Here is a 26,983-nt window from a genome sequence, read left to right as displayed (position 1 = left end):
AGCAGAGCTGCTCCAGCCCTCGCAGCAGCTCCGTGGCCCCAGTGAGGGGGGCAGAGGTTTCAAGGCTCTGAGCATCCCTGCGGCACCCTCTACAGCACTCTCCCCTTCCCCTAGGCCGGTGACCACCCAGCACCCAGGGCCCCCCCGCAGCACAGAGCCACCCTCATCCTCCCCACCCCCTGCAGAGCGGCACCGAATGAGGAAGTGGGAGGAGGAAAAGGAAAATCAAATGAGTTGCAGTTTGTAGCTGCAGCAGGAACACAAAAGCAAAGTGCGTCGGGATGGCCATGGGACCCCGGTGACAGGAGCCCCCAGCACCCCGGCCCCGGGGACACCACTCACGGACACCATGGTGAGTGCAAGCCCTTGCGGGCATCCCCCACGCTGTCTCCCTCGGGCACCCTTGGGGATGTCGCCCTTCCTTCCTGCCACCTCTGGGCTGCCCCATCCCTCCTGCTCCCACTGTGGTCCTTTGAGCTGGGATGGGGACGGTGCTGCCCAGGCTTGGGGACATGAAGCTGGGGCTGGGTGAGGCTCTGGCACAGGGCACGGTGCTGGGCAGCAGCTGGGGATGGTGCTGGGTGCTGATCGCGGGGTTGGTGCCCCCGGGACCAAGCAGGATGGAGGACACGGGGCAGCGAGGCTGGGCTGATACAAAGTGGGTTTGATTTTGCTGTCCCGGTGTGGTACCCACAGGAGAACCTTTGTGTTCCCCTTGGCCCAACTTCCCCCCAGTGCTTCTGGTTTCAGCGCTCATGGTGCAGGCTGTGGGCAGAGCGTGGTGCAGGCAGAATGCAGTGGGGTGATGGGGGCAGCTCAAGCCAGGAAGGACCCTCTGGGTATCAGTGACCTTGCACATGCAGGGGCTGTGAGTAGGACATGGGGCTCCTGAAAGGGCAGCGGGCAGAGATGGAAGGTGATCAGGAGGCAGAAGAGGAAGATGAACGGACATGGTGCTGGGACATCTCGTCTAGGTCATGCTTTGGTTGGACCAGATGATCCCTGACATCCCTTCCACTGGGATTCTGTGATTCTATGAAAGCTTTCAAAATCGGAGCGATGCTCAGGTGTGGAGTAAGGGTCAGCACGGCCACGGCCGTGTCCTTCAGCCCTGCTGCCTTTGTGACCCCAGAGGTTTCTGCCCAGCCAGGATGGGGACGTGGCCATGCTCAGAGAGAGCTTTCTTCCACCCACAGCTGTGGTTGCCACCACTGAGAGGCTGCTCGGATGCTGTCCTCCACAGGGTGCAAACACTGCCCACCCCCTACAGCCACCCAAGACCTGAAGGTGCTTTGTGGCTTGGCGAAGGGCTGCGCAGCCACAGCCCCATCCTCTGACAGGGCCCTGCTCTGGGGCCAGCCCCATCCCCAAACCCTGGTGTCTCTGCGTGCTGAGGGTTGTGACACCGATGCAACACCCTGGGCTGCTCTTCTCAAGGCTTCCGGTGGTTTTAAGGTGTTGGCTGTATCTGGGCTTGTGCTATCATCTCGAGACCAAAGGTGCCACCTTGGGATGCATCCGCTCCCCACCTGGGGCTCGTGGGGTGTTTTTGGTGGCTCAGACCCGAGCTTTGAAGAAAAACAGATGATGTTTTGCAATTGCTGCTGCAGGGCTGCTCCCCTTCCTGTCCTGAGCCACTGGCGGTGGCTGTGATGGTGACAGTCCCCATCCTCAGCTGCGGATCCTGATGGGGGCCATGTACCCATCCTGCATGGGACCAGTGGCAAAGTCCCTTGTGCAATGTGGCTGCAGACTGTAGCTGAAAGCACAGATGAAGGGCTGAGCAAAGCTTGGATTGAGGCTGAAACGGCTTCATGGAGGCGTTTGGACCAGGCTGCCCTGGGGACCCCCGCAGCGGTGGCTGTTGAGCTGCTGCTCCCTGGCTCATCCCTCGCTTTAGCCTAGGACAGAGAAGGGGGAGCAAGGAACCGCTGCCCCAAACCTCTGAAGGCAAATCCAGCCGGTGCCCCTGCTCCCCACAGGGATGCTGCTGAGGGCTCGCTGGGTGCTGAGCTTGGAGGGATGAGCATGGTTTTGAGGGAGCATCATTCCTCTGCATCCACCCCCAAGAGGAGCAGGGTGAGCCCCGACCCCACAAAACCCCCTGTGCAACCTCTCCAGGCCTGCCAAGGAAAGCCAGGGTGATGCTGGGCAAGCACCCCTGGCCTTGCAGGCATCAGGGACAAAGCCTTCATTTAAAGTGATCTGGAGTGGGGCTGCATCAGGTGCCCCAGCAGAGCCAGGAAAGCACCTACCCTGTGCTGGGAGGAAGAGGAGGTGCCACGAAGGCCAGTGGCAGCTCTGAGCAGCCGTTAGACTGCAGGAGGAGAAACTCCGGGTGTCAGCTCAAAAGCATCAAGTTGCAATACAGGAAATGCTCCAATTTGCCTGAATTTGGTGCCATAACCAGCGGTGGGAGCCCCATGGGGTGCCTTGTGCCAAACGTCTCGGGGTCATGGAGGCAGGGGATGGGGAATTGAGGTGTGGGGCTCCCTGCGGGCTCTTCTTGAGCCGCTCCTCTGCTCCTGAAGCGCAAGGTTTTGGCCAGGTTGGGTTGAAGCTGGGCAGCTCCTGGGGTCACCAGCAGCTCCTGGGGGACAGCGCAGTGATGTGGAGCGGGTGCTGAGCCCGCCTGCGCCTTCCTGGGTGGCTTTTCTAAGGGTTTATTAGGATGGAGGGTGGAAGAGGAGGGGGAAGCAAGAAAAAGGCCTATAAGCAGCAAACAGGAGGAAGAGAAGAAGCTCCCCACATGGTTTCAGGCCCCCTGAGTTGACCCAGGTCCATGCATCCCAAGCGAAGGTGGTGGGATAACGAAGCCAAAAGCCCCTCTGCCAGCTATGAGGCTTGAGCTGCACTTGAGGTGTTTGGGATGGTATTTTGGGTTGCAAAACCCAGCAGTGCAGCGGGGAGGCAGGTACCGAGGGGAGCAGAAGGATGCTCCATGGTGGTCCCATCGTGATGGTGCATCTGAGGGTGCAAAAGCATCGGGGTGGGAGGCCTGAAATCTTGAAGCAAAAGGGGAACAGAAGAAAAGGGAAATGGAAAGAGCAAAAGGTTTGGGGCGACGGTGGGGAGGAGAAGTGAAATCGGTGCCAGGAGCACTGGGGTGAAAGCGGAACCATGGGGGCCACGGGCAGGTCCAGACTGGGGCATCCCCTCCCGGGCACTGCAGCCGTGTTCAGCAGGCTCCTCTGCAGCGTGCAGGACAAGGGGCCCTTCAGTCATTTTCTCTTTGCATGGCGAAATCTTCGCCTCCCCTCCCAGCCCAGGGCTGTGCTCAGCCCCACAAGGGCTCAAATCACAGCGCAGTTTTCCTGCTGCCCCATGGCCCCCAAGGACAGAGCTGGGGGGCAGTTGGGGGCAGCTGGGCAGGGAGCAGAGGGTGATGGGGACACAGTCTCTCCTCTGCCCTGGTGCAAAGGGTGCAGAGGATGTGAGGACGCATTCACCTTGCTGGTTTTGCCCTTCCTCTGGGTTATTTCTGCTGTCCCGTTGGCCCATCAGCAGTTGCTTATTAGCCCTTTGTCACCCCCATTACGAGCAGGGTGATGGTACAAACACCCCCCCCGGCTGGCAGTGCCCCTGCGGGATTTACAGGCTCCCTTTTGCACCACCTGAAGGTGCCTGTTTTGAAGCCATTCAGGGGGAGCTGGGGCTGGACCCGGGTCTGGAGCCCCATTCCCAGCACTGGTGGCCCCGGTGCAGTCGCTGTGACCCTCTTCCCGCAGGGCAGCAAGGAGCGCTTCCACTGGCAGAGCCACAACGTGAAGCAGAGCGGCGTGGACGACATGGTGCTGCTCTCCAAGATCTCCGAGGAGGCCATCGTGGAGAACCTCAAGAAGCGTTTTATGGATGATTACATCTTCGTATCCTTCCCAGGCCAGCGGGACAGGGAGCAGCAGGGATACGCTCCAAGGCTCTGCCAGGGCATGGGCTAAACCGGGATTACCCCAATGTATCCTGTCCCACACTGTGCTGGGACAAGATTGGGATCAGCTGGGGGAACGCCACCATCCCCAAGCTGAGCTGCACTTGGCAGAGACACTGCAACCATGATCCCCACCCTGCTGTGCCCTGGGACCCTCTTTGGTCCTTCCCTTGTGGCCACAAGGCCCTAAGCAAAGAGCATGGAGCAAAAACCCTCTGGAGACCAAGGGCAGTTGTGGCCATCACCCCTGTTGCTGTCACCCAGCCCCGCTGATGCCCACAGCACATCCCGGCTGCTCCGCACCCACCACAAACCCCAGCACACCCTGGATGGGATGGGAGCATCCCTGCAGACACAGGGTGAAGGTGCCAACCCTCACTCTCCACCAGTGGCAGGCCATAGGGGACACCATCAAGCTCCCACCTTGCCCAGTGTTGCCCCCACTGTGCCATCCCCCAGCCCAGAGGCTTTGGCAGTCGCTGGGTCCCATCCTGGAGTTGGCAATGCTGAGCACCACGCACGATGCTCTTTGGTCCATGGCGCAGATGGGGAGGTGTCAGAACCACACACTCACATTTGGGTTGGAAGAGGTCCCAGCCCCACGTTGTGCTCCAAGGCGCTGAGCCTTTGCCTTGCTCATCCCGTGCTGCTTGGGGCTGCAGCCCCTGCTGCGATAGGGAAGAGGACAAGATCCTGCTGCAGGGAGCAGGACACAGCGGGGCTGAGCTCACACCGCTGCGAGCGGCTGTGGTTTCCCTAAAGATGTGGCCAAGTCCTTGCAAGGTGATGCTGTCCCATCCTGTGCTGACGCAGCCCCTTCGGCTGCACTGGGGCTTTCACTGTGCCTCAGGGCTGGCTTTGGGGCCAATGCAGCCTCTTTCTTCCTTTTTCTCTGTGCTGCTGCGTGCAGGGAGCCCTGACTCAGCGCCGGTGCTTCTGCATTCCCCATCTCCTCCTGCCTTTTGGCTGCTCTTCCCTGCCCCGCTGTCAGCTGGGATGAAACAGGACATGGAGGGCTTGGGGCAACCCCACTGGCACCCTCTGTCCCTGGCCTCAGTCTCCCCCTCCTGCTGCTGCATCGTTTCCAGGAGCGATTCCCAGCTTTTCCATTCCCCTGCCCACACCCCAGCGACTGGGGGAAGCTGCAGGCCAGGGAAAGGCCGGAGCCATCAGCTTCTTTCCTCTCCGTGCCTCAGTTTCCCTGATTGGAAATGGAGACAGCCTCCAGCTGCAAAAGCCACAGATGGAGTGCGAGCAGAGGGGGAGCTCTGGGATGCTGCAGGATGCTGGAACTGCTGCTTATGGGGCTGATCCTCAGCCAGACACCATGGAGCCGAGGGGATGCTCCTGCTGCACCCCGTGCCCATCACACTGCGGGGGACACCCAGGGCCCTGTGGCCAGGAGAACACCAAGTCATGGCAGCCTGCACCCGAGCTGAAAGCCCGTGTGTGGTATTCCTGGTGCATCTTCCAGGATGAGGAACCCCATGAGCACCTTCCTGCCATCGCTTTCAGTGCCGCTGCCTCCAGGGCAGGAAGGGGGGATATGGGAAGGGATGTAGAGACCTTAACCTGCCTCCCAGACCTACATCGGGCCGGTGCTCATCTCCGTCAACCCCTTCAAGCAGATGCCGTACTTCACAGAGCGGGAGGTGGAGCTGTACCAGGGCGCGGTGAGGAGGCTCCGTGCCATGGGGGGGGGTTCATTGGGTTTAATTTGGTGCCCCGTAAGTGTCCCTGTTGGTGGCAAGAGAGCAATTCCCCCTCCCTGCTGTGTGCCACTGCCCTGTGCAGTGCATGGGCAGAGCTGAGGAGCTCAGGGTGAGGAGCTGATGGCTCTGTGCTGCTCCCCTTGTGTCCCCCTTTTAGGCTCAGTATGAAAATCCCCCCCACATCTACGCCCTGACCGACAACATGTACCGCAACATGCTCATCGATGGGGAGAACCAGTGCGTCATCATCAGGTAGGGGATATGTGGGGCAAAACCGGGGATGCTGGGGGGGTCCATGCATGAGCTTTAACATCCCTTCAACCCAAACCAGTCTGGGATTCCACGATCCTGGACCGTGAACACCAGCAAGGGCTGCGACAGGGTTGTCCCAAGCAGGGACCAAGCCTTGTGCAATGCTCCTTTCCGGCTGAATGTTGCAAGGGAAATATCAGGATGTGGGGCAAGGCAAGAGACTTCCCCTTGAGGCTTCCAAGTCCCGCTTCTCCCCTCCAAAATCCAGCAACAAGAAATCCCACATCTCCCCCAGGAGCAGCTCCGCACCCAGCCTTGCTCCGGCCCTGTTTGTACCCCAGAGCACCCGGGCAGCCCCATCCCCAGCACTGGCACTGCCACACGCTCAGAGTATGTGGCAGGAGGAAGGACACAGCCCCTGTCACCGCCGTCACCGCCCAGCCCTGCTCCAGCACCCACACCCCAGGCACCCCAGGATGGGCTCATTCACGTCTCCTCTGCTTTGCCATTGACACAGTGGAGAAAGCGGCGCTGGCAAGACAGTGGCAGCGAAATACATCATGGGCTACATCTCCAAAGTGTCCGGGGGTGGTGAGAAAGTGCAGGTAACTCTGCCCAACCCACAGTGTCCTGCATCCCTTCACCTCCCAACTGCTCCCCACCATTTGGCGGTGGCACACGGAGCAGCCCCGGCTCAGTCCTCCCCACCTCTGCCCCTCAGCACGTGAAGGAGATCATCCTGCAGTCCAACCCGCTGCTGGAAGCCTTTGGAAATGCCAAAACCGTCCGGAACAACAACTCCAGCCGCTTTGTAAGTCACCAGGGCAGGGTCAGTGCCACGGCCAGCATCCAGCCCAGCAATGCTCTGGGAGAAGGCGGAATGAAGCTGGAGCTGGGGGGGGGGGGATTTGCCACGGCTCTGAGCAGGAGCTGTGCTGGGCAGGGGAAGTACTTTGAGATCCAGTTCAGCCGGGGCGGAGAGCCCGACGGGGGGAAGATCTCCAACTTCCTGCTGGAGAAGTCCCGCGTGGTGAGCCAGAACGAGTGCGAGAGGAATTTCCACATCTACTACCAGGTACGGGGGTCACGGAGCAGCCGGGCAGCGGCAGAGCCGGGGGCTCGGTAACTGCAATTCCCATTTCCCACCCAGCTCATTGAAGGGGCATCCCAAGAGCAGCGGCAGAACCTGGGCATCATGAGCCCGGATTATTACTACTACTTAAACCAGTCGGACACGTACCAGGTGGAGGGCACGGACGACCGCAGTGACTTCCATGAGACCATGGTGTGTGGCTGGGATGGGGAGACCCCAAAGCTGCCTGCGGCTGGGCAGGGGTTGATGGGGTCCCCATGTCGCCCAGAACGCCATGCAGGTCATTGGCATCCGTGGTGAGGACCAGCAACTGGTGCTGCAGATCGTGGCCGGGATCCTCCACCTGGGAAACATCAGCTTTCGGGAGGAAGGCAACTATGCTCGGGTGGAAAATGCTGACTGTGAGTAGCCAACTGCTCCAGGGGGGAATGAGGATGCTCGCAGAGACCCTTGGCAAAGAATTGCAGACTTTCCATAGCATAAACCCCCTGGCAGAGGAGAGAGGCACCATCAGCATCTTCCCCACGTTAGACATGGGGGAACTGAGGCAGTGAGCAAAGAGCACACCAGAGCTTAATTAATAAGGGGAAGGATGCCAGGAGTAGCTTGCTGTGATTTAGCATAGGGAAGACCATGATCCACATCCCTGGTAGCCGCACCACTGGGGTCCTTTGCACTTGGATGGGGCCGAGGGGTCCAGCAGTGGCTGCAGGCAGCGTGACGGGGGCATATGGGGAACAGGCAGCCCTGAGTCCCCTCTCCACCCTGCCCAGCCCTGGCCTTCCCTGCCTACCTGCTGGGGATCGACCAGAACCGCCTCAACGAGAAGGTCACCAGCAGGAAAATGGACAGCAAGTGGGGCGGCCGCTCCGAGTCCATCACCGTCACCCTCAACGTGGAGCAGGCGGCTTACACCCGGGATGCCCTGGCCAAGGGGCTCTACGCACGTGTCTTTGACTTCCTCGTGGAGGTGCGTGGTGCCAGCAGGATGGGCATGGTGGGGATGCTCAGCACCCGCTTCTGTGGGCGACCGGCCCCAGTGAAGGTGGCTCGTTCTGTTTCTCCCTGCAGTCTATCAACCGGGCTATGCAGAAGCCATATGAGGAGTACAGCATCGGGGTGCTGGACATCTACGGCTTTGAAATATTCCAGGTATGTGCTGCTTTGCTGTAGGAGCCCAGTTGGGGAATGTCCTTCCCTGGTTCCGCAGCAAGGAGAGCGGCTGGAGCAGGGGGCTGGTAGCAGTCGATGGCCACAGAAAGCAGCATCCCAAAGGCTCTGCTGTCTGAGGTCCCCTCAACCATGGTGATAGGAGCAGAAGCCAACTCAGCCCCATCTTCTTTCATCTTTTGTCCCTCTGCAGAAAAACGGCTTTGAGCAGTTCTGCATTAACTTTGTGAATGAGAAGCTGCAGCAGATCTTCATTGAGCTGACCCTGAAGGCAGAGCAGGTACCGGGGGGCTGCATTAGCACCCCAATTTCTGCACCCCCACCACTGCCATGGTCCTAGCACCACGGCCGGAGCAGGAGACTGCAGCTTATCCCATGGGTCGGGGGCCACCCGGCTCTCCCTGCGCTTCCCCAGGAGGAGTACGTGCAGGAGGGGATCAAGTGGACCCAGATCCAGTACTTCAACAACAAGGTGGTGTGTGACCTGATAGAGAACAAGCTGGTGAGTGTGGTCCCCTCCTCTCAGAGAGGCTTTCTCAGGGAGCTGAGGCACCAGGGAATATGGTACCGGATGGGCTGGGTCCTGAGGATGAGTGGCAGAAGCTGGTCCTGCCAGGAGCATCCTTGGGAGACCAGTAGCTCTGCATCCTTAACCTAAGCTGCTGTTCAGTGTGAAGCAGCATTAACCATTGTGGGGCACTTGAGCACAGCTCGATGCAGGACTGGGCCCTGCCTGCAGCCTCTGGACACCCATGGCTTCATTCTCCCTCTCCCAGAACCCCCCTGGGATCATGAGTGTCCTGGATGACGTCTGTGCCACCATGCACGCCACCGGCGAGGGCGCAGACCAGACCCTGCTGCAGAAGCTGCAGGCAGCCGTAGGCACCCATGAGCACTTCAACAGCTGGAGCTCAGGCTTCATCATCCACCACTATGCTGGCAAGGTACAGGGCCCCTCACCTCACACCCCATTCACACCCCACAACCCCGGCATGGGGCTGAGCTCCCCTTCTGCTCCCAGGTCTCCTACGACGTGAACAGCTTCTGTGAGCGCAACCGGGATGTGCTCTTCACCGACTTGATTGAGCTCATGCAGAGCAGTGAATTGTGAGTCCTGGCAGTGCTGTGCTCCTGGGGACCACCCCAGAAGGGCTGGGGCAGAGGGCAGCATCCTCAACATCCAGACCATAAAGCTTTGCTGGAACCAAAGCTTGAGGTGCTCAGCATCCTGCACGGCTCTGGGGGTACCAGCAGCATTCATAGAATCATAGAATCACAGACTGGTTTGGGTTGGAAAGGAACTTGTGATCATCTAGTTCCAACCCTCTATCTAGTTCCAGCTCCCAGTGGAGCACAGCAGCACCAGTGGCTGCAGGGCTGGGCAGAAGGATGCTCACGCACTGGTGCCCATCCTACCCAGCCAACGAGCACCCAGTGGGAATGGGCTCAGCCAGGGTGCAGGATTACCCTGAGTTGGAGCTGGTTCCAGCTCAGCTCATGCTGGACCCATGCTGAACTTAAGGAGCCTGGCGGCTCTCACCTGGGGACTGTCACCTCCTGCTTTGCAGTGGTTTCATCCGGATGCTTTTCCCAGAAAAGCTTGACTCTGACAAAAAGGGGCGACCGACCACAGCGGGCTCCAAAATCAAGGTATGCCCCAGAGGCTGCAGGGCAGCAGCTGCTTCTGGGACAGCACCAGGGTGATGGGCTCCCACCAACGCCTTTAATGGTACAGAGGTCAATCCTTGCAACAGAAACAGGCTAACGACCTGGTGAACACGCTCATGAAGTGCACACCACACTACATCCGCTGCATCAAGCCCAACGAGACCAAGAAACCCCGGGACTGGGAGGAAAGCAGGTAACAGAGCCCTTCATGGTGTATCAGGGAGCTCACAGAGCCCAGGGAAAGGGACCCAGCCATGGAGATGTGGCCAGGAACGGGTTTCCTCCAAAACCTGCACCCCTGGGATGGTCCCTCTGTGCACAAAGGGAACACAAGGTGGGTGCTGAGGAGCATGTGGGGACACACAGACCCCTCCACATGCAACACCCAGAGGCTCCATCCAAGCCCCAGGAAGCTCTCACCCATGCGCAGCTGTGGGTATCCCTGTGCAAAGCCAAGGGCCCAACAGGTCCCGCTCGCCATCCCTGCCACCCCATTCCAAGCCCGTCCCTCCCGGCTCCACAGGGTGAAGCACCAAGTCGAGTACCTGGGGCTGAAGGAGAACATCCGGGTGCGCCGGGCAGGATTCGCCTACCGCCGCCTCTTCCACAAGTTCCTGCAGCGGTGAGCGCCCAGCGGGATGCGGGTGGCACGTCCTGCACGTCCCCGCAGCCCAGCCGGGACCCACATCCCTTCTCCTCACAGCTACGCCATCCTGACCCCCGAGACGTGGCCGTCCTGGCGCGGGGATGAGCGGCAAGGGGTGCAGCACTTGCTGCGCTCCGTCAACATGGACCCGGACCAGTACCAGATGGGTCGGAGCAAGGTGTTTGTCAAGAACCCCGAGTCGGTAGGTGACCCCGCAGCCCTGCATCCCTTGGGAATGCTGCACAGAGCTGAGCATCGCTCTGGGCAACACTGGGGAGGGTTTGGGGTGCTGATGTGCAGGGGAAGTGATGCTGCTGGGGCCGTGCTCAGCACCCTGTGTCCCTCCCAGCTCTTCCTCCTCGAAGAGATGCGGGAGAGGAAATTCGACGGCTTCGCCAGGGTGATCCAGAAGGCCTGGCGCCGGCACGTTGCCATCCGGAAGTATGAGCAGATGCGAGAGGAGGGTAAGGCCGAGCAAAGATGGGGACCAGACCCTGCCTTCACTCTGCATTTTATTGCCTGCAAAGGGCCAGAGAGGAGCAGCCGGGAGTCAGTGTTTGCAGAGGGATGGGAAACGCCAGTGGTCACCACCCGATCCCGTTGTGGGAGTTCTCCCACCCTCCCAAGCATGCAGTGAAAAATCAAGGGGAAAACCCAGAACGCAGTGGGGTCCCTCCCTCCCTCGTGCAGCGCAAGGGCTTTTGAAGGCACTGAATGGGTTTCAAGCTCAAGCTGCTTGCGTTCCTCCCATGGCATAAAATGAGACCCATTTCTTGCTGCCAAGATCCGCTTAGCAGCCCCCACAGCCCCTACAGGCAGTTTGGGAGGGCAGGCACCGGCTGAGCAGGCAGACAGGGGCTGAGGGCTGAGCCCTGTCTGACCAGCATCACTTCGGGGCTCCCCACAGCCTCCAACATCCTCTACAACTTCAAAGAGCGGCGGAGGAACAGCATCAACAGGAACTTCGTGGGTGATTACCTGGGCATGGAGGAGCGGCCGGAGCTGCGCCAGTTCTTGGCCAAGCGGGAGCGGGTGGACTTTGCCGACTCCATCACTAAGTACGACCGGAGGTTCAAGGTACATGCACCAGGGGCACGGGACAGGCCAGGCTGTGGCTTGTAGTGGCTGGCCAAGGCAGGATGTGTGCGTGGGACTTGTGCCCCCATGCAGACGTCTTCTCCCCCCCTGCTTCTGCCCTTTCCCAGCCCATCAAGAGAGACTTCATCCTCACCCCAAAGTTCTTCTACCTCATCGGGAGGGAGAAGGTGAAGAAAGGTCCCGAGAAGGGGCAGATCAAGGAGGTGCTCAAGAAGAAGGTGGAGCTGCAGGCAGTGAGTGGCATCTCACTGAGGTGCGTCCCTTAGCACGGGGTCTGCATGGGAGGTCCACAGAATCATAGAAACACAGAATGGTTTGGGTTGGAAAGGACCTCAAGGTCATTCAGTTCCGACTGTGTTGCCCAAGGCTGGGTCCAACCTGGCCTTGAACACTGCCAGGGATGGAGCATTCACCACTTCTTTGGGCACCCTGCGCCAGCGCCTCAGCACCCTCATAGGGAAGAGCTTCTTCCTTGCATCTAACCTATAGCTTCCTTATATCTAACCATGTGCTCAGGCTTCACCCATCAGCTCCACCGTCCTCTGCCCACAGCCAGGCCCCAGCCCCTTGCCCATGGAGCCATAGGGATGATGCTCCCACAGAGTGCTTTGCTGATGGGGCGTTGGAGCCCAGGAAGTTTCCCAGCATAAATCACCAGCCTTGCCCCCCACTGACACCCCACACCGGGGTTGCTCCCCCAGCACCAGGCAGGATGATTTCTTCATCCTGCACGAGAACGATGCCGACAATTTCTTGGAGTCCATCTTCAAGACGGAGCTGATCAGCCTGCTGTGCAAGCGCTACGAGGAGCTCACCCGCAGCAAGCTGCGCCTCTCCTTCAAGGACACGTAAGGATGGAGGCCGGGAGAGGTGACAAAGCAGGACAGGGTCCGGTCACCGTGGTCTCATAGCCTCTCTGTCCCCCCAGACTACAGTTTCGGGTGAAGAAGGAGGGCTGGGGAGGTGGCGGCACCCGCAACATCACCTTCGTCAGAGGACAGGGCGATGTGGCCGCTCTCAAAGCTGGAGGCAAAACCCTTACGGTCAGCATCGGGGATGGGCTCCCCAGGAATGCCAGTGAGTGCCAGGGTGCCTGGGTGATGGTGAGAGAAAGGGAGGGTACCGGAACACTGCCGGAGGCCTGGGAGCACCGGGATGAGCCAGCATGTGCCCCAGCCCTGTGGGTGTGTGGCTCACCCAGGAGGGACCCGCTTCTGCTCGGGTGATGGGGCAGCACGGGGAGAAAGGCAGCTGGGTACAAACGATGGGGACAGCCTGGTGTCACCTAACGGGGGGCTCGTGTCCCCCCCAGAGCCCATGAGGAAGGCAGCGAAACAGAGCAGAGGTGGCAGCAAGTGCCCAGCACCCCCCCGAAGTGCCCCCCCAGCACCCAGAGGTGAGCAGGGCAGTGCCGGGGGTACCGGAGTGGGGGGATCCCTGGGGCCAGCCAGCGCTGCGCTCCTGGGACTGCAGGCTGAGCATGGGCCCCTGTAATGCATCATCCCGGGGGGGGGGGGGTCTCCCAGGCGCCTGTAGGAATGGGGCACCCCAATTCCCACGCGGAGATGGCCGGGCTCAGCAGGACACACACAAAGCAGCCCAGAAGCAGGCGCGGGGGCCACCGGCTGCAGTGTTACCCCCCCGGAATGCTGGCCACCAGCCGAAGACACGGCCCCCATCCGAGTACAACATGGATTTCCTCAATGTGCCTGACCAGGGGGTGGCCGGGTAGGTCCTGTACCAGCACGCGCATCCTCCTCCCTGCTCCATCCCACTGCTGCCAGCCCCAGGAGATGTTCTTTTCCCTCTGGCTTCCCACCCAAGAGCCCACCCAGGTCCGGGCAAGCTGTTTTCACTGCACCAACCATGCTCATGCACACCCCAGTTCTCCCAGTCACTGCACTGGGAGGACCAAGCTGAGCCGCAGGCAGGCACCGAGCAGCGGGTTGGGCTGGTGGGAGGCAGCAGGGTGGGAAGGAAGGATGGGGCCCGCCTGCCCTCGTGATGTGAACGTGGTTTCTCCCGGCCCCACAGCATGCAGCGCCGGCGCAGCCTGAGCCAGCGGCCACCTCCAGCCCGGTGTCCCAAGCCGCAGCTCAAGGTGGCCGTGCCGCGCTGCCAGGCGCTCTACCAGTACATTGGGCAGGACATGGACGAGCTCAGCTTCAACGTGGGGGACATCATCGACATCCTGCTGGAAGGTGCCACCAAACCCCTGCCCTGCCCAGCTTATAAATCATGGAATGGGTTGGGTTCAATGGACCTTAAAGCTCCTCCAGCTCCAACCACGGGCAGGGACCCCTTCCACTGGAGCAGCTTGCTCCAAGCCCCTGTGTCCAACCTGGCCTTGAGCACTGCCAGGGATGGGGCAGGCACAGCTTCTCTGGGCACCCTGTGCCAGCGCCTCAGCACCCTCACAGGATGAGTTTCTGCCTTATCTCCAACCTGACCTTCCCCTGTTTCAGTCTGACCCCATCACCCCTTGTCCTGTCACTGCAGTCCCTGATGAAGAGTCCATCCCCAGCATCCTTGCAGCCCCCTTCAGGCACTGGAAGCTGCTCTGAGGTCCCCACGCAGCTTCTCCTCTCTAGGCTGAACAGCCCCAGTGTTCTCAGCCTGGCTCCACAGGGGAGGTGCCCCAGCCCCTGAGCATCCTCATGGCCTCCTCTGTACTTGCTCCAACAGCTCCATGTCCTTATGTCGAGGACACCAGCACTGCACCCAGTGCTGCAAGCGGGGTCTCAAGAGTTTTCCTCTCAGTGCCCTGACCCAGCTCTTCTTTTCCCCATTCCCAGATATCTCCGGGTGGTGGAAGGGCCGGCTGCACGGCAAGGAAGGGCTTTTCCCTGGGAACTACGTGAAGAAGATCTGAGCCAAGCGCAGTGGCCACATGGAGGCAGGGAGGGGGTCACCGTCCTCACACCCCACCTTTGCCAAGGCTTTGCCAAAGGGGCCCAGCGGTGGCTCCGTGGTGGTTCTTCATGGACACTGGCCTTGAGTTGTGCCAGCTATGGAATCCTGTAGCTGCTTTAGATGGTGGCCTCCCTGCAGCAAGGACCGGCTCTTTGCTGCTTGTTCCTACCCTAGGACTGGAGCTGCTCAAGTGATTCCAGGGTCTAAATAGGATTGCTGTTAATAATGATGGTAAATACTCAGAAACTGAGCCTGCGGTTTGTATTTCCCACTGGTGCCAGCCCGTGGCTCCCTCTGGTCCCCCGACAAGAGCTCTGCACCCGCGTGTCCCAAAGTGGAACACGTGTTGAACCCTCCAGAAGATGCTGAATACAAAACCCAGCCCCATCAGGATCCCGGCTCCCCATCCCAGCGTGACTCTGGACCATCCAGCATGGCTGGGAGCTGCCAGGGCAAAGCAGGACAACAGGGAGCAGCAGGACTGGGACACCGTCACCATTCCCTGATTTCTCTATAGGAAAAGCTGTGAGAACCAGGTAGCTAAAGCCATGGAGCCGTAGCAGCTTTGTCTGATGATGGTCAGAGGGCTGAGCATCATGAGGAGGGCTGTTTCATCCATCCGGGGTCAATACGTGGGGTGGGAACTGGGCTGCTCCAAAGGGCTCCGAGTGCTCAGAGGGGCTCTGATGGGTGTCTCTCAGGAGCTCCAGTTGCTCTGAGGGTCCGGGGGGGGCTCAAAGGGGCTCTTAGGGGCCACGATAGGCTTGGGGATCCCAGGAGTCCAGGGTGTTCCAAGGAACTTGGGTGCTCAGAGAGCCCTGCGATGCATTAACAGGTCCAGGGTGCCACGGAGAGCTCCAGAAGGCTCTAAGGGGCTTCCCAAGGGGTGCTCAGAGGACCCCTTGGCTGCACTGGCTCCATGGTTCAGGAGACCCCCAGGACACGGGCACAGACGGGGCTTAAGGAGGGTCCTGGATGGGGGCTGAGTCCGAGCCGGGGCTGTTCCAGGCAGTTTGCAGCAGGGAGAGGGATGAACGGTGCCCAAATGTCGGGGCTCATCCTGCCTGTGCCCCGCTCCCCCGGCCGAGCCCTGCACTGGAGGAAGTGACGACAGCCTCGGCCTCGCATCCTGCCCTCCTCTTCCTCCCTCTCGCAGCCCCCAGCGCGGGGGCACCCCCTGCCCCAGACAGGGACTGCAGAGGGGTCCAGGGGACCCTGCTTCCTCCAGGGTGGGGATGGCACAAGGCAGGAGGCTGTTGGGATGTGAAGTCCCCCATGGCCCCACGCTGCAACCCACGGCTGGGCCTCCCCATTATGGGGTTTACAGCGCCTGTGCTCTCTGGGGGGACTTTTCCTGCAAATCCCAGGTTTTTAGGGGTCCTTGCACTGCAGAACTTGCAGGGGGGAGTGGGAAGCAGAGACTGATTTGATTAAAAAGAAAGAAAAAAGGCTTTGGAAAATCCATTGATTCCAATAGCTCCTTCCTGCACCCTCCAGCCTTTCCTTGGGGCTGGGCGGCAGCACCCGGCTGTGGGTGCTGTACGTGTGGGATGCTCCCACTCAGCTCAGGCACTCACTGGGCTGCTCCAAAGGGCTCCGGGTGCTCTGAGGGGCTCCGAGAGGGTTCTCTGAGGAGCTCCAGTTGCTCTGAGGGTCCTAGGAGGCTCCAAGGGGCTCTTAGGGGCTATGATGGGCTTGGTGGTCCCCGGAGTCTGGGGTGCTTCGAAGAACTTGGGTGCTCAGAGGGCGCTGGGGTGCTCTAAGGGCTCTGAGAGAGCTTCAAACGGCTTGGAGGGATGCTCTAAGGGGTCTGGGGCTTCCCAAGGGATGCAGGGTGCTCTGAGGATGCTCCGAGGACTTGGGATGCTCCCGGCCCCCAGGGATGCTCCGGCCCCAAGCCGGCACAGGGGTGCGGAGCAACCCCAGTGCGGGGAGTGCGAAAACACCCGGTTAAGGCAGGCGGGGGTCCCGGGGCGGGGCCAAGGCCCCCCCGCTGCTCCCGCCCCCCCTTCCGCCCCGCTCCTTCCTCCCCCCCCCCCCCCCCCTCTTCCTCCTCCTCCTCCTCCCCCCGCTCTCGCGACAGCTCCGCTCAGAAAATGGCCCCGCGGCCGCGCCGCCGCTGATGCGCGCTCCCGGCCCCGCCGCAGCCCCGGTACGTGCGGGCGGGCAGCGCGGGCCGGCTCCGCGGCACCGGGAAGGGAGCGCCGGAACGGGGGGGACCGGCCCCGGGGGGGGGGGGGGGGGGAGTCGGGGTACGGAAACGGAAGGGGGGGGGGGACCGGCACCGGCGGCTGTACGGGAACGGGGGGGGGGGGGGCGGTACGGGAACGGGGTTGTCCGGTACCGGGGGGGTAACGGGCCCGTTACCGGGCTCTGCGGGGAGCTGGATGCGCACCAGGGGCTGAGGGGGGTCCGGCTCCGGGTAAAGCCGTTTTGCTCGGGAGAGATGGGGGGGGACATCGGCATAGGGCTGCTGTGCACGGGGGGTTCTGTGTTACAGGGGTGCGAGCCATGGCCGTGTTGCTGCCCGCAGGAGTAGCCATGGGTGCATAACCATAGGGGCCCGTTGGCTGCAGAAACCACTTGCCATGAGGGTGCCACCCATGGGGGGCTGCTAGCTAAGGGGGGGGTCTTACCTATGGGGCTGGTAGCACAGGCCCAGCTGGCCACGGGAGGTGTTGGCCCCAAGGTCTTTGCAGGCATGTGTGGTCTGTGGGAGCACCGAGACGCGCTTCACCGCCCCGAGCATCCTCGGGCTGCTCCCACCGGGGTCTCCCCACGGTCTCGCCATCTCCCTGCACACGTGGGAGCTGCTTTGTTGCTGTCAGGGGCTGGGGGATGCGGGGGCTCATCTGCTGCAGGGGTGAAGGGGCTCCTGAGGCTTGGCCATGGCATGAACTTGGCCGTGGTCAGGGCTGCTGCTGGAGGAGCAGCGTTGGCCAGGCTCAGGAAGAAGGTCCGTCCTCCCCAAATGGCTCCCGAAAGGAAACAGGGAATTTTCTGTCTGAAGAGCCCAGTGGATCAGCTGGATGTGGGCAGGCTGATAAAGGTGGGCGCCAGGATGGTGCAGGGATGAGGGGAGATGGCTCTTCTATGTTCATACGCTGCCCGGGTCACTGATGGCTTGGAGCAAGCTGGGGGCACAGCAGGGTGGCTCTACAAGAAAGGCTGAAAGATGCTTCCAAAGGAACCACTGACGGGCCTTGGATGAGCTCCCTCCGTGTCCGCTGTGGGGACATGGCACAGGGAACCCCTTGGATGCCCACGCTGCCTCCAGCAGCAGATGTGCTGGGGCTTCAGGGTGGGCTCCATGGGCCTCTCTGGGCAGATTTTCTGAGCTGGAGAGCAGGGAGTGTGCCCTCGGGGTGAGGCGCAAGGCAAAACACGAAGGCAGCGGCTTTGCTCCAGCCCAGGTTGGGATTAGGGTACCTTGGTTGTGGTGGGCATCAGGGGCAGAGATGCCTGGAGCATCTTCCCCCCAGCACCAGCTCTTGCAGGGCTCCCTGCGCTGTCTGAAGGCCACAGGAGAATTCAGGACGTGGGTTTAATTTAGGGCACGTTTGCACCCTGTGCGCAGTGGCCGGAGCGCTGCAGGAGCACAGCACCAGCAGCATCCGTGCCGCTGTCAGCCTCTGCGTCCTCCCTCCGCGCTCCCCGGCTGAGCGATCACATGAGCCCCTTGTTCAGAGCCTTTGTCTCTCATCTCCTGCGCCGAGGAGCTGCCTTTTGGGAAGCTTCTGCAACCCCAGGCCAGAAACCACCCCGAGATGCTCCAATAGGATTATTTGTCCCATTTATCTTCCCTGGGGGGTGGTTGTAGAAGTCTCCTCTGCTTGGCGATCTATATAACCCCCTGGTTCGTTTGCGGGAGGTGAGCTGTATTAATTATTGACTGAGTCAGCAGCAGAGGCTGCTCTGGGTGAACAGTAGCTGCAAACCCTCCTCGTTGCTGCCGGCTTCCCAGAAGGATTTTTCCAGGGTCCCTGTTCACCGCAGGGGCTGGAATGAGGGAGTTTGGTGCCAGCAGGTTTTCAGGGAGGCTGAACCTGCAGCAGGAAAACCCTGGGAATACTGACGCCGACTTCAGATTTGGGTTTCCAGGGCAGGATTTGCATTGGCGTTGGGGGATTTGCATCTCACCAGTGACAGTTCAGCAGCAGAATGGTGTCAGGGTGGCGGAACAGAGGGTCCTGGAGAACTAAAGGTATTATAGTGCCCTGCAGGAGGTGATCAATGACAGCAAAGTGACACGGGCACCACCAGCTCCCCAAAACCAGGGCCTGGGCTGAGTATAACGGGATGTTGTGGGGCTGCCATCCTGTCCACTGCCAAAGACACACCTCTATTGAACAGCTTTGCTCCAGCTGGATGTTGATGGGGCCACAAGGTGTGTGCAGGCATGTAGAGGCACGTGGCAGGCGTGTGCAGGCATGTACAGGCGTGTGCAGGCATGCTGGCTGCAGCAAGGGGTGCCTTTATCCATCCCACCTGCCCTCACTGACCTGTCCAGTTGTAGCTCCCTCCCCAAGAAGCCTTTTCCCAGCTTTTCCAGAGGGGAAAAGTCAGCTCAAAACACATCTCTTGGGTACCACTGGGAAGCAGCAGCAGGCAGCCGGGAGGGAAGGTTTGACCCAGGAGCACTGCGAGGTCCCTGCAGAGGGAGCAGAAAGCTGCCTGTGCTCCAGCTGAGCTCTTGGTGGGGTGGGTGCCAGCATCCTGCTGCCTTCAGCCTCATCTGGAAGCCGTCGGAGACCCAGGGTCCCTGGGTCCGTCAGCAAGTCCTGGGACAAGCATTGAGGACTGAGCCGGAATGAGTGTTTCCAGCAGGGAAGAGGGAACCTGGGAGAGGTTCACTATAGCCTCAAGGACTCCTGAAACACTCCAACAGCACCCAAGGCTAGAAGTGACAGGGATGGTCACCAAAACGTGATGATGCTGCATGGACGCTGCACAAGGGGCTGGGCAGACAGATGTAGCCTTGCCTCGATCCTTTTAATGCTTTCTCCATCAAGGGGAGATTCCCAAGATGTTTTTCCCCACCAGAACCTGCGTTATCTCTGATAAAACAAAGCTCCCTCAAAGCCTCTGGGAATTTTATGTGCCCAAACTGCTTTGTGCAGCTGGAGCAACCCAGCCTCTCCAGCCAGGGCTGAATTTCCCCTCCTGGGACACAACCAGCCTGTCCATGGCCCAAATCCCCCCTCTCTGTGGCTGATCCCCCTTCCAGCCTCAGTCCCAGGTTGCATCCCGCAGCGGCAGCAGAAACTGAGACAAAAAACCCCCAATGCAACCCCCAAACAAAGCCACAAGCCTGGGGGCAGCCTGAGCTATAATCCCCCATGGATTCCCTGCTCCATGCTCTGGTTTATTGCTGGTGGGTTGCAGCTCGGAGCCTCATGTACCAGGGTAAAACCCATCTCCTGCGACCCACCGGGAGCCAGGCTGGAGTGGAAAAGCTGGGAAAATGCCTCTGGAATTAGATGCAAATGGGCAGGTTGGCAAGGCCAGGAGGGATGGGGTGGATGCAGATGCACTTCCTTGTACCCACAAGGCTGATCCCCAGGGAGATTCCCCAGGGACATTTGGTTTGGGAGTCATTGAGCTCTTGGGGAAATGTCAACCCTCTGCCCAAGTGCAGATGTGTGAGTTGCAGCCACTCTGCAGCCCCAGCACTGCTGGGATGGGCCTGTAGGGACAGGCCAAGGGGAATGGCTTGAACCTGCCCGAGGGGAGACTGAGCTGAGCTCTTAGGCAGAAGCTCTTCCCTGTGAGGGTGCTGAGGCGCTGGCACAGGGTGCCCAGAGAAGCTGTGGCTGCCCCATCCCTGGCAGTGCTCAAGGCCAGGTTGGACACAGGGGCTTGGAGCAAGCTGCTCCAGTGGAAGGGGTCCCTGCCCTGGAAGGGGTTGGAGCTGGAGGAGCTTTAAGGTCCCTTCCAACCCAAGCCATTCTGTCATTCAAATTATTATTATTACTCTTATTATTGCTATTATTATTATTAACTTTGACACTAAGACACTATTGAGGACGCTCCTGAAGTGAGGGACTTTTCGGATGCTTTTTGCTAGGACTTAGTGTTTGACTTCTGCATGTCAGAACCTGGCGCCTGGTGAAGCCAGTTTAAGCTGGGGGACCACCTGATGTAGATTGTGTGAAGGAACCATCCCCACGTGCCCATCAGCATCCGGCCCTGCTGCCAGTGCTCCCAGTCCTGCAATGGGACCTGCTGCTCCTCTTGGCTGGAAAACCCTTTGAAACCATGGGTAGGGTGGATGGGGCGAGTAGCCAGGGAAGTGTTGCCTTTTGTAGCGGGTCCTCCCTGGCAGACACACAGCAAAGCCCCTCAGAGGCCGGGATCTCCTGCCCTTTGGGGTCCCCCGGTGGGAGGGTCCCATGGGGCACCAAGGAGGAGGCAGTCAGCATCACTTCATGCCAGGCTTTAACCTCTCGCCCTTGCACTCGGTGTAGCATCGCCAGGAGAAGACTCCATCATCACGTGCATCACCCTATGCCCACCACTGGCCAGGCCATGAAGACGGAGAAGGAAGAGGCTGTGCCTACCTTCTCCCTGCGGGGTAAATACACTGGAGAGGGGGCAGGTGAGTCCCTTGTGCCTGCTGAGAGGGGCTGGGGCAGGATGAAGGGGGGAAGCTTTTGCTCCTGTTGCTGTGAGGTCCCTTTGGCCAAGTCCCACCGCAGAGGTGGATTGGGGAGCACCCTGAGGCTGGGCATGGCTGTACACATGGCACCACCCAGTGTGTTCGAGACACCAGCAGCCTTTGCCTTCAGACCAGCAGCGTTTTCTAAGGCAAAGAGCATCCCGTCTCCAACCACCCTGGAGGGCTCCAGCAGACCCCACCAGACCCCCCCCCCCAACTGTGTGCACCCCTGTTTGTAAAGGGTAGGAATCACAGAATCATTGGAGTTGGAAGGGACCTTAAAGCTCCTCCAGCTCCAACCCCTGCCACGGGCAGGGACCCCTTCCACTGGAGCAGCTTGCTCCAAGCCCCTGTGTCCAACCTGGCCTTGAGCACTGCCAGGGATGGGGCAGCCACAGCTTCTCTGGGCACCCTGTGCCAGCGCCTCAGCACCCTCACAGGGAAGAGCTTCTGCCTTATCTCCAACCTGACCTTCCCCTGTTTCAGTCTGACCCCATCACCCCTTGTCCCGTCACTGCAGTCCCTGATGAAGAGCCCCTCTCCAGCATCCTTGTAGCCCCCTTCAGACACTGGAAGCTGCTCTGAGGTCTCCACGCAGCTTCTCCTCTCCAGGGGGAACAGCCCCAGTGTTCTCCGCCTGGCTCCGTGCAGCCCCCAGCCTGTGCTGGTACCTGAGGCTCCTTCTCCCCAGGGCACTTCCTACCCTCGCCCTTGTTAAGCCTCAGGAGGTTTCTCCCCAGGCTGTGGAGGTCCCTGTGCCCAGCAGCACCGGCCCGGGCTGCGCGCGGTCTCTGACAGCCTCTCCCCGCAGGTAGCAGCGAGGCGCCGGGGAGCGTGGGGACCCCAGCGCAGGAGCTGCGGCCGCTGAAGCGCAGACCTGTCCCAGGTGAGCCCCAGCCCTGCCCCATGGGGATGGCAGCAGCGGCCGGGGCGGGGATGAGGCCAACGCATCTGTGTCCTTGCAGGGAAGCACTACCCGTGCTCGAGCTACGGCTGCAGACTGGCCTTCCCCAGCATGCAGGAGCTGATGGACCACCACAAGGTCCACTACAGACCCACGCAGTCGCTTGAGGGTAAGGCTGGGGCACCCTGCATCGCTCCAGGGTGAGCTTGCTTTTGTCTGGGAGGTGGCAGAGTGGGGCTTGAAGCTGAGGTGGAGCCTGGACCTCCACGAGATGCTGCACAGCATCAGATAGGAGGTGCTGGAGACCGGCTGTGGGGCTAGGGCAGCGCAGCCGCGTTGTTGCTGAATCTCTGCCCTATTTCTTTGCCCAGGTAAAACGTTCCAGTGCCCCACGCTGGGCTGCACAGAGACCTTCCCCAGCATGCAGGACCTCATGGCCCACATGAAGGTGCACTACAAGCCAAACCGTTACTTCAAGTGAGTCCCCATCCCATCAGAGAATCATAGCATGGTTTGGGTTGGAAAGGACCTTAAGATCATCCAGTTCCCCCCCCTGCCATGGGCAGGGACACCTCACACTACACCATGCTGCCCAAGGCTCTGTCCAGACTGGCCTTGAACAGTGCCAGGGGTGGAGCATTTACCACTTCTCTGGGCACCCTGTGCCAGTTCCTCACCACCCTCACAGTAAAGAACTTCTGCCTTATCTCCAACCTGAACTTTCCCTGTTTGAATTTAAACCCATTTCCCCTACTCCTATCACTACAGGCCCTGATAAGCAGACCTGCCATCTCCCTGCAGACCCCTCCCATAACATGTCCTATGTGTGGGCACCCAGCAGCTCCCAAACAGCCCCAGGCACACAAGATCCTACATTTGCAGACCCTGGGGCTAGGGCTGGGGGGTGATGTGGAGGGGATGCTGTCACTGATGCTCTCGGGGTGATGTGGAGGGGATGCTGTCACTGATGCTCTCGGGGTGATGTGGAGGGGATGCTGTCAGTGATGCTCTCGGGGTGATATCGAGGGGATGCTGTCAGTGATGCTCTCGGGGTGATGTGGAGGGGACGCTGTCACTGATGCTCTCAGGGGGATGTGGAGGGGACGCTGTCACTGATGCTCTTGGGATGATGCGGAGGGGACCCCATCCCTGACACTGACCGGTGGCCCTGCAGGTGTGAGAACTGCCTGCTGCGCTTCCGGACACACCGCTCGCTCTTCAAGCACCTTCACGTCTGCTCTGACAGCGCCAGCAGCCCCACGCCACCCCCCAAAGCCGACAAGCCCATCCCGCCCGCTACCTCCGCCCTGGAGAAGGACCCCCCGGCCAAGCCACCCGAGGGGCTTCCCAAGCTCCCAAGCGTTATCCGGCCCCTGGAGAAAGAAGCCATCGTGCCCGGTGCGGACACTGCCCCGGTGCCCAGCAGCCTCCCCGAGCTGCCCGGCTCGCTGGAGGCGCTGCCGCTGGTGTCGCCGGCCCCGCACCCCTTCCCGCTGCTGGAGCCCGGCCTTTTCGGGCCATCGTCCTTGACTCGGTTCTCGGGGCCACCCCCGTCCTCGGTGCCGGGGCCGTTCCTGTCCTACGTGCACCCTTCGCCCTACAGCTTGCCCCAGCCCGCGGCGCAGCATCGCCTCCGGCCCTACGTGCCGGGCCACGGCCCCCCCGTCTCCAACGCCGTCTGGAAGAAAAGCCAAGGTGAGCGCGTGGGGCCGTCCGGGCCAAGCTTCTTCTGCTCCCACCTTCACCAGCAGCTCCCGGAGGAGAACCCAGCATCGGCCAGCCCAGGATCCCCCTCCCAGCCCCGCGTGGGGCCGCTCTGCGCCCCCCCAGCCCCATCCCACCTCCGCTGCCCTCCGCATCCCGTCCACAGGGATGCTCTATTGGACAAAGCGCCGGCAAACGCCAAAATCGAGCCTCCAAATTATCCCAGCCCCGCTGCTCCCCGGCGTGCTGGGGGTGCGAGGCGGGGGGCCGGGCCAGGCCTGCCCCCCCACGTGTCCCCCCTGAGGGAGGGGAAGCCCTAATGCTTGTCTTGCCCCTCGATTCCCTCCGCAGGTGTGAGTGTCAGCCCACTCCTCCCATGCTTTGGCTCAGGAGTGACTCCAGGTTAGTTTGGCACCTACTGGTTGGGGGCTGCTTTCTGTCACTCGGGGGGGGTGGCGGGGGGGGGGGGGGGCTGCAGGGGATGGGAGAGGCCCCACGGGGCACTGTGATGCTCCCCAAAGAGTAGAGGGGAGCACAGGGGGAGGGCAGGCTCCTTCCATTGTGGGAGCCACATGGAGAGGGGATGCTGCCCAGGTAGGCTCGGAGGCAGGGGGGTGTCACTGGCTGTGTGCCCCCAGGAAGCACCCAGCCTGGTTCTGAGGGCAGAAGCAGCAGGAGAAGGAGCTGCTGGAGCTGCTTGAGCTCGAGTCCTCCCCAGTCCCCCCAGCTCCAAGGCAGGGTTGGAAACTGCTGTCCTTAGCTCCATGCGGAGAGGCGACGGGCAAAGGGATGTCAGGGCCGGGGGGGGGCACAGCCTCGCTCCCTGCTCCCAGATTTGGCCTTCTTCCATTGGGAAGGGAACCTCCAATGGATGCGGGGCTCGGAGCGAGGGGTCTCCTGCCCCTGTTGCACCGGCTGCTGCGAGCCCCGTGGCACCCATCACGAGCCACGGCACCGAGCACCCTGCACCCAGCGCTGCGCTTGGCACGGCTCCCATGGCGCGGGGTTGGGGTGGGTGGGGGGGCGAGCGCCGTGCTTCCCTCCTCGCCCGTCCTTGCAGGGCACTCCTCCAACAGCCGCATCGTGTGGGAGCACACGCGGGGCCGCTACACCTGCATGCAGTGCCCCTACTCCAGCGCCTCGCGCGAGGAGATGACCCTGCACATCGAGGACCACCGCAAGAACCCCCCGGCGCCCGGCCGCGTCGACACCGAGATGGGTACGGCCCCCGGGGGGGGCAGCGGGAGGGATCCTGGCTGGTGCGGAGGGGATGCTGATGGGGAGCGGGCTCAGCCTGCCCTGCGCAGTGTGCACCCCCTGCCTCTGCTGGGGAAGGGACGGAGCTGCTGGGGTGAGCATCAGGCTCCAGCCCCTGGTTCCTCACCCTGTAGTGATGCCCCGAGGGGTGTCCGTGTGTCCTCCCCATGCCCCTGCACCAGGGTGTGAGGGGGTTGGCCACGGTCCTGACTGCTCTTAGTGCCATGGGTCAGTGGTGGCCTCAGTGCTGGGGAACGGTTGGACTTGATGCTCTTAAAGGTCTTTTCCAACCACGCTGAGTCTGTGATTCGCTTCGTTCCAGATTTCGGGGTGGGTCTCGCCTCCTTCCACACCAAGCTGACGCCAGAGATGGAGAACTCGCTGTACTCCCAGCTCTGATGCCCCTGGCTCCCGTGGGACTGCTCCTGCACCTCTCCATCCCTCCCTGCAGCCGGGCAGGGGGGCACCGCACAGCCCCCTGCCACCAACTGGGGCAGGGACCCCTTCCTGGGTACCGGGAGCATCCCCAGCTCGGGGCGGCGGAGGGGGACGATGTCTGCCGATTCATTTCTACGCTCCCTTTGCTCTTTGGAAACTCTCAAGCACTTGGAACCCCACGTCTCCCTCCCGTCAAGGTTCCATTGTTCAGCCCCAGGGGCGCTGGGGGAGCCTGGTTGGGTTGCTCAGGAGTTCGTGGACTTCTCTGGAATGAGGTCTTGGAATAATAAATGGGAATTGTACAGGAGCAGCGGCCGGGAGCGCCTCTGTCAGTGCCAGCGGTGGCAATGGGGGCAACGGGGGAGCGGTGCCACCCGTAAGGATGTCCCCACCTGAAGAAGGGGCAGATGGGGGGGGTGCATGTGTGAGATGGAGCCTTTGCTTCCAGCCCCTCAGAGGTGTGAGGAGGCCACAGGGAACAGGGTGGCTGCTGCACCCCGACAGCTCATCCATGGCCCGGGCCCCATCCCTGGGGGCTGCGCAACCTCCTGCACGCTACGAGGGAGCTGAGCAGTGAGTCCTGGCCCTACTTTGCTGTGCTGGTGCTGACCCTGGCCCTGCGAGGGGAGAGGATTGAGCCAGGCAGGATGCTGCAGGACGGGGCCCGGTGCTGCCTATGGCAAGCACGGGACAGGAGCACCGGCACCACTGCTCAGCACCCATTGCTCAGCATCTGGTGCTCTGCGCCCGCTCCTCTGCACCCACTGCTCTGCTCCCAGTGCTCACCCCTGGCTCCTGCCCATGGAGCTGCCCCTTTCCAGCACACAGATCCTGTGGGATCGGGGGCTTCCCCTTCCTACCTGCACCCACCCTGGGGTGCACCGGGCGGGGGGCACAGGGTGAGCCCCGGTGCCTGCAGCGCTGCCCTGGGATGGGGGCTGAGGAGGGGTCTGGGTGCAGCCTTCATCCTGCTGTGACCCCTGCACGGCAGCACCCCTGCCCTCGGCTCACTCCTGCCTGCACCCCAGTGCTGAGCCTCCATCCCCAGCCCCAGGGGACACAAGAGCAAGGATGGAGAGAAACCAGGGGACACGGAGCCCAGGCTGGATGGACGGAGCTGGGCAGACGGATGGGGCTGCAGCAGGGCAGCCCCACAGTCCCCACTGCCCCACATCTGGGTGCGGAGGGGACAAAAAGGCTGTATTTAAAATAGGGGGGGACTGCAGGAGAACCCTGAGCCTCCCAGCTCTGCTCAGACCCCCCCTCACAGGGGGACATGCACTGAATGAGATGCTGGTGCTGAAGCCCCCGGCTGCTGAGACCGAGTGCAGTGAGAACTCCATACAGAGCAGGGCACCGAGCCCCAGTGCATCCTGCACCATCCTTGGGCAACCTGGTCTAGCGTGAGGTGTCCCTGCCTACGGCAGGGGCTTGGAACTGGATGAGCTTGAGGGCCTTCCCCACCCAACCCATTCTGAGTCTGAGTCTCGGCTCCCAGAAGAGACTCAAGAGCAGAGGAGGCCAAGACAAGGCTCGCTGCGA

General features: G+C 61.3%; 2 protein-coding genes across 6 annotated transcripts; both read left to right on the top strand.

Moving 5' to 3' along the window:
* The first annotated feature begins 211 nt into the window (after positions 1-211).
* Positions 212-14,572, top strand: MYO1F (myosin IF). 2 transcript variants are annotated; one of them, XM_065658780.1, is made up of 28 exons: positions 215-352; positions 3,729-3,866; positions 5,512-5,601; positions 5,798-5,892; positions 6,410-6,497; positions 6,614-6,703; positions 6,836-6,967; positions 7,043-7,177; positions 7,254-7,386; positions 7,759-7,955; positions 8,057-8,137; positions 8,349-8,435; positions 8,571-8,657; positions 8,932-9,099; positions 9,177-9,262; positions 9,724-9,805; positions 9,910-10,016; positions 10,347-10,445; positions 10,527-10,671; positions 10,819-10,933; positions 11,377-11,546; positions 11,675-11,820; positions 12,269-12,415; positions 12,496-12,644; positions 12,880-12,963; positions 13,094-13,295; positions 13,602-13,768; positions 14,363-14,572. In XM_065658780.1, exons 1-28 carry the CDS (start codon positions 350-352, stop codon positions 14,437-14,439), a joined length of 3,300 nt encoding a protein of 1,099 aa, XP_065514852.1. In that variant the 5' UTR covers positions 215-349; the 3' UTR covers positions 14,440-14,572. The 2 variants fall into 2 exon arrangements, with proteins under 2 accessions (XP_065514853.1, XP_065514852.1); XM_065658781.1 differs by lacking the exons at positions 13,094-13,295; positions 13,602-13,768; positions 14,363-14,572 and having other exon boundaries at positions 212-352; positions 12,496-12,610; positions 12,880-12,964.
* A 1,972-nt stretch (positions 14,573-16,544) lies between these two features.
* ZNF414 (zinc finger protein 414) lies at positions 16,545-25,748 on the top strand. Of its 4 annotated transcripts, none has more exons than XR_010616842.1 (9): positions 16,545-16,632; positions 20,948-21,078; positions 21,950-22,024; positions 22,104-22,211; positions 22,414-22,519; positions 23,217-23,737; positions 24,098-24,148; positions 24,823-24,965; positions 25,326-25,416. XR_010616842.1 is itself a non-coding variant. In XM_065699985.1 (9 exons), exons 2-9 carry the CDS (start codon positions 20,988-20,990, stop codon positions 25,400-25,402), a joined length of 1,188 nt encoding a protein of 395 aa, XP_065556057.1. In that variant the 5' UTR covers positions 16,545-16,632; positions 20,948-20,987; the 3' UTR covers positions 25,403-25,748. The 4 variants fall into 4 exon arrangements, 3 of the variants coding, with proteins under 3 accessions (XP_065556057.1, XP_065556060.1, XP_065556056.1); XM_065699985.1 differs by having other exon boundaries at positions 24,807-24,965; positions 25,326-25,748; XM_065699988.1 differs by lacking the exon at positions 24,098-24,148 and having other exon boundaries at positions 24,807-24,965; positions 25,326-25,748.
* The last annotated feature ends 1,235 nt before the right edge of the window (positions 25,749-26,983 follow it).

Source organism: Lathamus discolor, chromosome 21, assembly GCF_037157495.1.
Source record: "Lathamus discolor isolate bLatDis1 chromosome 21, bLatDis1.hap1, whole genome shotgun sequence".
Classification (NCBI taxonomy): domain Eukaryota; kingdom Metazoa; phylum Chordata; class Aves; order Psittaciformes; family Psittacidae; genus Lathamus; species Lathamus discolor.
Note: the sequence above shows the minus strand (reverse complement) of the source record. Positions and strands in the feature narration are given on the sequence as shown.